Genomic DNA, 9,051 nt, shown 5'->3' with positions numbered 1-9,051 from the left:
CCCACTCTGCCACTGTGTCTCTATGTGTTTCATCCAAATGAGAAACACTCCCAGTGAAAATCAGCCTTTTTCACTCCAGTAGGCTTTAGATTTGAAACGTAACTCCTCTTTGCTCCCTCTCCTCTGGCAAAGACACCTATGACCGTGCCGCCCCTCTGACATGTCTGCTGTGTGTTCCAGTCAGTCCATCAGATGGCAATGTGGAGCTGCGTTTTACTGATGGGCCGAGTGTCCTCAGGTACCAACCTGTGCCTTCAGGTTCTGACTTAAACTGGCAACAGGGCGCCGAATGCTCGATTAACCAGGCACACTGTAACCTGCCTACTCCACATGGTGACAGGCATTTTTAAACGTTGTGCAAGACACCGAGTGTGTTTCTGATCACGGTTCTTTCTGCAGTGTCAGCAGATATATGTATAAAAACAGAAAGCATGAAAAAGGAAAATGACAGGCAGTGACTGATTCTATTCTTCCTTGTTTCTCTATTATGTCTCACTGGGTAAGGGTTTCGGAGGCTTGACACTGTGGGTGTGTTTAGGGTGTACACACATCCAATGAGGCGGCATATCTGATATGGTTTGTCACCGGGGAGAGTGTGGATTGCAGTGTTTGTTCAGCCCACACCTGATTCTTCTCACCCATGATGGCAGTGCTTGTTAGTGTCCGTTGGAAGGAGGAGTGTTTTCTTTTCCTCACCTGGAGCCGGACTCTTGACAGTGGCCGTTTCACTCCCACGTCGGACTGCAGGAGAAAACTATGAGTAGAAGACACGCTGTGAGGTAAACACACAAGACTTGTCATTTATGGAAACTAAGTGGTGGTGAGGAGGAGAGCGGTGTGTTGTTTGTGTGTAAACAGATGCAGGTGGGGCAGCATCCCTGACACTGTTGTGGTAGGAAAGGAGAAATCCTGTGCTCCTACTTTTTGAACACTGAACATTTTTACATTATAGCTTGTGAGTTAGGAACCGCAAGTGCGTCCGAAAGTAGGTAAATATCATAGATGTGTTCCCTCGCTTCTGTAGTTCCTTACAAGTACTTTTAGATATCCTTCAGTTGCATCCCACAGAAACAGGAAGTTACAAATTCACATCAGCAATAATCTCCGATCACTGAGTTTGCTGCTTGTGGAAATGAGATTTATTAGTACACCGCTTGAAACTTTTAGTGGAATTTTGCTCAAGAATACGTTTTTGGGGAAAGACACATTTTTGTGCAGAGTAAGAGAAAAGGACAATATGTCGGTCTTTTGTTAAGTTTGTTGGATGTGAAGCTGGAGTTGGTGAGAAGTTTGCTGAAGGTGCGGAGGTGCCTGACCCTGCTCCCGGAGTGCTACTGCACTGCTTGTTTTAGGTGTTTCTGTGAGCTAACACACCTGACCCTGACGAGCGCCGGCTGCTTGATAAGGAGCGGATCATTAGAATCAGGTGTGTTGGAGCAGAGAGAACGCTAAAACATGCAGGACAGCGACTCTCCAGGAGCAGGGTCGGACGCCCCTGGTGTCTCTGTCCAAAAGTGGAAAACATCCACCGCCAGCATCTCCTTAAATCAGCACCTTTATATACTTTTAAATCCATACAAAACCCGAAATGTTAGACCAACTAGTGTTGCTTTTACAGGGGGTGCATGACAGCTGGCTCTCTGGAGTTTGGAGGTGCTATAATGGGTGATTTTTAAGAAATATATATCTAGTCCTGGTTCCTACCCTCACCTGTGGTCATGAAAGCTGGGTCATGACCCAAAGAACCAGGTCCAGGTCCAAGCGGCCGAAATGGGTTTCCTCAGGAGGGGGGCTGGAGTCTCCCTTAGAGAGAGGGGGAGAAGTTCAGCATCCGTGAGGAACTCGGAGTAGAGCCGCTGCTCCTTTGCGTTGAAAGGAGCCAGTTGAGGTGGTTCAGGATCATCTGGTAAGGATGAACCCTGGGCGCCTCCCTAGGGAGGTGTTCCAGGCACGTCCAGCTGGGAGGAGGCCTCGGGGAAGACCCAGGACCAGGTGGAGAGATTAGATCTCCACACTGGCCTGGGAACGCCTCAGGATCCCCCAGTTAGAGCTGGTTAATGTGGCCCGGGAAAGGGAAGTTTGGGGTCCCCTGCTAAAGCTGCTGCCCCCGCGACCCGACCCCGGATAAGAGGCTGAAGATGAGATGAGATATTATTGTAGATGTTTCCAGTCCTCGTGCTGACCCAGAGTCTCCGGGCTATATAAGACATGAAAGCCGCACACATCGTATCTAACTTTATGCACTTTATGCAACAAACAGCTGTATCTGAGAAATGTTAATCCATTCCTGTAGAGTCCTAAATCATCCTTCACCCTTCTAGCCCGGCTCTTTTTAAAACGCATCCTGCAGATGTTCCATATAGCCACTTAGCACTGTCACTAAAGCTGCTACAAACACCCGACCCTGCCCATACGGCAACTTGATAGTGTCTTTTGTTACACCCTGCTTGGTAAACGCCACTTTCAAACGCCATATGTCGAGTTTGTAGAGATTATTCAAATGATGGTGCAAACAATAACTTGGTAGAGTGGTCGTCTTGTAATTGGAAGGTTAGCTGGTTCGATCCCCGGCCCCTCCAGAGAGGAAGAGTGTCGTTGAGGAAGACACTGAACCTCTAATGCATAGGTGTCAAAGTGATCCAGTAAAGAGTCGCTGTGGCTGCAGGTTTTCATTCCAACTAAGCAAGAACACACCTTACTCAACTTACTCAATCACCTGAACTGTCTTCACACAGTTGATTTGTTGGACCAGGTGTGTTTTTGATTGGTTGGAATGAAAACCTGCAGCCACAGCGGCTCTTTACTGGATCACTTTGACACCCATGCTCTAATGCCTCCTGAGGAGAAGGTTGGCATCTTGCATAGCAGCCTCTGGCATCAGTGTGTGTGTGTGTGTGTGGAGTGACCTGAACCCGACTTTGTCCTCTCATCTGTGACCCACATCTGATCTGCTTTGGACAGTGTGAACAGCACAAGTCACATTGAATCTGACATCAGGCCTTTTTTAAATGTGCTACTGAATCAGATACGTATCTGAGCAGCCAGGTCGCATTTAATGAACTTTGTCGTCATTCTGAGCCGCGCTGCACCGTTTTGGAAATGAACGACAAATAAAGTTGATAGAAAACTGAAAGTGTGCCACAGACGGGCCCCAGGAACAGAATCACAACAAACACGGAGGACAGCAGTGAAGCAGGCGGACTGGGTGGTTAGTTTAGCAGTTTTGTCAGTTCAGCATTAAACCGTAAAGTCCTACGACGCCGGTCGCCGTCGCCACGTTCGCTTCCGTAAACTCCGTTGTGGCGTGACGTCATCAGTGATCAACTGCGCACGCGGGTCACTTCAGGAGCGTGAGCCGTTCACACAGTAACCCGTAGACGGGCCACTTTTAACGACGTGATGTGAACAGACAAACACTAAATGGGATCTGTGCGTTAAGACCTGCAGTGTGAACGGAGCCACACACACACACACACACACACACACACCTCCATGTCTTTCTAACCTCGCCTTATGTTCAGTCAGATGCTTCGTCTCCAGCTCCAGATTTCTCTCTTGTCACTCTGGAATTTTATCTGAGAGAAGCTTTTTTTTTTAGGTTCAGTTTGTGCCGACTCTGATCAAAGTCCTCCGTAACCCTCATATCTCCGCTGTCATCTGAGAGGGCTCCTCTGCTGAATATTTCACATTCTGAATGATGAGGTCTGCGTGTGTGCGTATGTTGGAAAATTAGATTATTGTTGAAAACTGGCAGATTTCCTGTGCGCCTGTTGGGACGTAGAAAAAAGAAGGAGGGACCATGCGCGGACATTTAAAACAATGGCGGTGAAAGGTTCACGTTGGTGTGATGCGGAGGTGGAGTGTTTACTGCAGATTTGGTCGATGAAAAGATTCAAAAACAGTCGACAAGACGCACAAAAACTCTGAGGTCTATGGAATGATCTGGAAACAAAGCCACGCATCGCCATGACGTCATCAATGCGTGTGACGTGTTACGGCGTGATGACGTATAGGCAGCAAGAAGCATTCTCCGAGGCCCAGGTAGTGTGAGTACAAACGGGCCTGGAGGGGGGGACAAGGACCCTAAAGCACGGGGCACGGGACGGAGGCACAGTGGGAGTGCGCCCTAAAATACCCTCTCTGTGTATGTTTGAATCCAAACACCTCACGTTGCTAGAAACCCTGTAAGAGGCTTTTTAAGTGGAACCATTGTTCCAGATCTGATGAGAATCCAGTTACTACTCACACTAACTTCATAAAACAGCCCCCTGTTGTCAGGGATGCGAACCTCTGTCACAGTGGCCGTGCTGACAGGCTGATATCAATATTTGATAAAAAGGCAGCCTGATATGCGGGTCTGTGAGCCTCCCTCCCTCCCACGACTGCTGGCTGCTCAGAGGCAGATCAAATGGAGGCTGATACGCAGAATGTTGCACTGCCAGAGTCCTAACGTGCAGCTGTATTTACTGTATAACTAACAAACTGAGACATTGCCAACTTCGCCCAATAACTGCATGAACACAGAGGCTCCCTTAAAAAGTAAGTAGGTCACAGGCCTTTTGTAAGTCTGGACTGTATCACTGCTGCCAAATAATGAGCACCTGTGTTCTTGTTCACGAGTGAACCGCTCCCCCCACCCCGGGGCGTGAGTCTGAGAAACAGTGAGCCAGATGTAACGCGACACTAAGCCTGAATCAGTTAGTCACAAGCAATGAGAGCAATATGTGTCGCTACATCGTGTAACAGTTTGTTCTTTAGAGCTTATTTCTTCAGACATGAGTTTGACTACTGGACAGCATAATTGTGCGCCACAAGAAGTCAATAAACCAATCCCCTCATGATTCATCACCTATTCTCCCGCTGAACGACGATAAGAGTTGGTTAATGTGTCAAGTTCCTTTGTAGAGTGCTCGGTTCGCAGCCGAGTGTGAAACGGCCGGGATGAGGATCAGCACCTCTAAATCTGAGGCCGTGGCTCTCAGCAGGAAACCGGTGGATTGTTACTCCAGGTAGGGAATGAGTCCTGACCCCAAGTGAAGGAGTTCAAGTACCTCGGGATCTTGTTCACGAGTGAGGGGACGATGGAGCGTGAGTTTGGCCGGAGAATCGGAGCAGCGGGGGCGGAGCTGCAGTCGCTCTACCGCACCGTTGTGACCAAAAGAGAGCTGAGGAAGACAAAGCTCTGGATCTACCCTCAGTCCTGGTTCCTACCCTCACCTGTGGTCATGAAAGCTGGGTCAGGACCCAAAGAACCAGGTCGCGGGTCCAAGCGTGTGAAATGTGTTTCCTCAGGAGGGGGGCTGGAGTCTCCCTTAGAGAGAGGGGGAGAAGTTCAGCATCCGTGAGGAACTCGGAGTAGAGCCGCTGCTCCTTTGCGTTGAAAGGAGCCAGTTGAGGTGGTTCAGGATCATCTGGTAAGGATGAACCCTGGGCGCCTCCCTAGGGAGGTGTTCCAGGCACGTCCAGCTGGGAGGAGGCCTCGGGGAAGACCCAGGACCAGGTGGAGAGATTAGATCTCCACACTGGCCTGGGAACGCCTCAGGATCCCCCAGTTAGAGCTGGTTAATGTGGCCCGGGAAAGGGAAGTTTGGGGTCCCCTGCTAAAGCTGCTGCCCCCGAGACCCGACCCCGGATAAGAGGCTGAAGATGAGATGAGATGAGATGAGATCACTCTGTGTTACAGAGCTTCTCGTTGGCCACGTTAAAGAAACAAATGAGCAGTAGCTTTTACAAATCAGCAGAACTTATAACAAACATGACAGTGGAAAACATTAGCAGACGCAAGTTTGTCTACGCAGACTGTCAGAAGCTGGAACACTTCCCAGACCTGTGCATCTGTGTCTCCGAGGCCCCTCAGAAGACCCAGCTCTCTCTCTGTAGGCGAAAGCCCCACATATCCATGCAGTGTCTGAGGAAACGTGTTGCATTATGTTGGTGCTTAAAAAGACCACGTGTGCATGAACTACATTCGACTTATTGTGATCACTAGAGGAAGTAACAACATTCAATGTAAAAATACCCTCTGACATTAAACATACATGTGTTCCTAAGAACAGAAGACTAAGGGCGCACTCACACTGTCCTTCCGCACCGCGCCCCGTGCTTTAGGGTCCTTGTCCCCCCGCGCCCCAGGCCTGTTTGTACTCACACTACCTGGGCCTCGGAGAATGCTTCATGCTGCCTATACGTCATCACGCCGTAACACGTCACACGCATTGATGAAGTCATGGCGATGCGTGGCTTTGTTTCCAGATCTTTCCGTAGACCTCAGAGTTTTTGTGCGTCTTGTCGACTGTTTTTGAATCTTTTCATCGACCAAATCTGCAGTAAACACTCCACCTCCGCATCACACCAACGTGAACCTTTCACCGCCATTGTTTGAAATGTCCGCGCATGGTCCCTCCTTCTTTTTTCTATGTCCCAACAGGCGCACAGGAAATGACCTCAGAACCGCCGTAGGCCTCGTGCTCGTACACGTGCGCACGCTCATGCTCGTACATGTGCATGTCTCTCAGACGGCCGTAGTTATGCGCGGAGCGGTTGCACTCACACTGGTCAAACGCACTAGGCTATACCCGTAAAACCTGTTTTGGCCCGGTGCAGAAGGACAGTGTGAGTGCGCCCTAATACCAAATGAAAATCATTTAGGAGGATAAAAACTACAATATGTGTGCAAAGTGTCATAGTGTTTTAAATCAGGAACTATCTGACTTTTCTACGAGTCAGATGATGTCTCATCCTGCAAGCCCCTTTGAGCTGCTCTGTCGGAGAGGCGGTACTGTGCTGACCTCACGCCACCTAACAAGCTTTCTCCCAAAGGCTATTTCCTCCTAAATCAATGACTGCCCCTCCCCCCTTCAGAGTCTAATTTATTATTACTTTATTTTAATGTTTCTAAGATCATGTCTTCTATTGCTGTGCACATTTTACTGTCTGTGTCTCATTTGGTGTTAAGCGCTGGATACCAAGTCAAGTTCCTGTGCGTCCATTGGTGCATTGGGCGAATAAAAGCGATTCTGATTCAGACGGTTGAAGCTCGTGTTTGACAGTTTGGTTGGCAGCAACAAAAAAAAAAGTACCTTATGAAGGTTGTGATAAGGTATCAGAGGGGAAAGCAGTTGCCCTGGTTCTGCCAGAGTGAAAAACACATGTAAACACAAGATGAACAAGATTTCAGGGTGTGGTGCGTGCGAGACCATGCTTGTCCCCACACCCCTTTCCAAGCATGTATAACACGAGGTGTGTGTGTTGTTACAACTTGACTGGTGATTTATCAGGAAGCAAACAAGGAAGAGAAGTTGTTATACGCGATAAACCATGAAGTCCTGATTACGGAGCACTGCAACAATGACAGTGCAACAATGACTACAACTGAAAAAAACTACTGCCAATGCTTTTCTTCATGCAGGGCTTTTCCTGTGGTCATACTTTAATCTACCGGTCAGTCCTGGTTCCTACCCTCACCTGTGGTCATGAAAGCTGGGTCAGGACCCAAAGAACCAGGTCACGGGTACAAGCGGCCGAAATGTGTTTCCTCAGGAGGGGGGCTGGAGTCTCCCTTAGAGAGAGGGGGAGAAGTAAGGATGAACCCTGGGCGCCTCCCTAGGGAGGTGTTTCAGGGAAGACCCAGGACCAGGTGGAGAGATGATATCTCCACACTGGCCTGGGAACGCCTAAGGATCCCCCAGTTAGAGCTGGTTAATGTCCCCTCCCCCTCCCCCCTCCCTTAGAGAGAGGGGGAGAAGTTCAGCATCCGTGAGGAACTCGGAGTAGAGCCGCTGCTCCTTTGCGTTGAAAGGAGCCAGTTGAGGTGGTTCAGGATCATCTGGTAAGGATGAACCCTGGGCGCCTCCCTAGGGAGGTGTTCCAGGCACGTCCAGCTGGGAGGAGGCCTCAGGGAAGACCCAGGACCAGGTGGAGAGATTAGATCTCCACACTGGCCTGGGAACACCTCAGGATCCCCCAGTTAGAGCTGGTTATTGTGGCCCAGGAAAGGGAAGTTTGGGGTCCCCTGCTAAAGCTGTTGCCCCCTGGATAAGAGGCTGAAGATGAGACGAGACTACTGATAGCACAGTTGACGTCAGATTTAACAATGTTTTATTGGTTTAATGATTAATCCGGTCGGGGAGAGTCTGTGTTTTCGCTGCACACCTGTACGGATCACAGTCAGTCGGTACCCGGGCCTGTCCATGGAGGTTAAAATTACGGTACGGTACGGACATCGATGGTGCCCAGGAGATGAACGCCCCACACAAGCACCATCTGTCCGCTTTCAAATATAATTCCAACACTGTCGCTGTCAGTGTCTGTTGCATCCCGGAATAAGACGATGGTGCGATGGGAATATGGGTGACGAGTCTTTGCTTTCTGCTCCAGGGCCGTGTGTTTGTGCTCAGAGTGTGTGCTCAGTCCTGATTGTATGGCAGTCTGTTGTTCCTCCTTTGCTCAATAAAGGCCGTTGCTCATATTCATGTTTTTATGCATCGTCATGGTGACAAAACTTAAACTAAAGAGAGGTGACTCAGGTCAGGTGACTTGCATTTATACTGAGCTTTTCTACTTTACCGGACAGAGAATGCACATTTCTATGCACTGCGGTGCCTCAGTGTTGGCTCTCACTTCAGATAAGACTGTCGTACATTCAGGATACATTTACACATTAGTTATATTTCTTATCCCTTTCTCTTTCATCGTCTGGAATAAAAGATGAGGGCAACACAACAGGGGAGTTTCCGCCTTACTGACGTCAGACTTTCATTTCACATACACCACTGTTTCATTGATTATTATTATTATTATGGCTTTGATTTATATCACTGCTCAAGGCGCTTTAGAGAGTCCAGGTTCATTCACACAGACATACATGGTGGTGGTAAACTACGTACTAGTCATCAGACTGACGGAAGCGTGGCAGCCAATCAGTGCCTTCGGCCCCTCCGACCATCTACTCAAACATACAGCAGTCAGACGTGGAAACCTCCATGTGATATGAAGGCAGTTTAAACCCTTCTGATTTAAAGCAATAAATCAGGATAAAGCAGTTAATAAATA

At 48.9% G+C, this 9,051-nt stretch overlaps 1 protein-coding gene across 2 annotated transcripts in view; it reads left to right on the top strand.

The window, feature by feature from the left end:
- The first annotated feature begins 629 nt into the window (after positions 1-629).
- mgat3b (beta-1,4-mannosyl-glycoprotein 4-beta-N-acetylglucosaminyltransferase b) overlaps positions 630-9,051 on the top strand; it is an 86,559-nt gene continuing 78,137 nt past the window's right edge. Inside the window, exon 1 of one of the 2 annotated variants that reach the window (XM_083923735.1) lies at positions 630-779. In XM_083923735.1, the coding sequence (XP_083779861.1) occupies positions 757-779 (23 nt within the window). In that variant the 5' untranslated portion in view covers positions 630-756. The remainder of the gene's footprint in view (positions 780-9,051) is intronic. The other variant, XM_083923734.1, reaches the window with a different exon arrangement.

The sequence above is a fragment of the Echiichthys vipera genome (assembly GCF_963691815.1).
Source record: "Echiichthys vipera genome assembly, chromosome: 2".
NCBI lineage: Eukaryota > Metazoa > Chordata > Actinopteri > Perciformes > Trachinidae > Echiichthys > Echiichthys vipera.
This window is presented reverse-complemented; position numbering and strand designations above follow the sequence as displayed.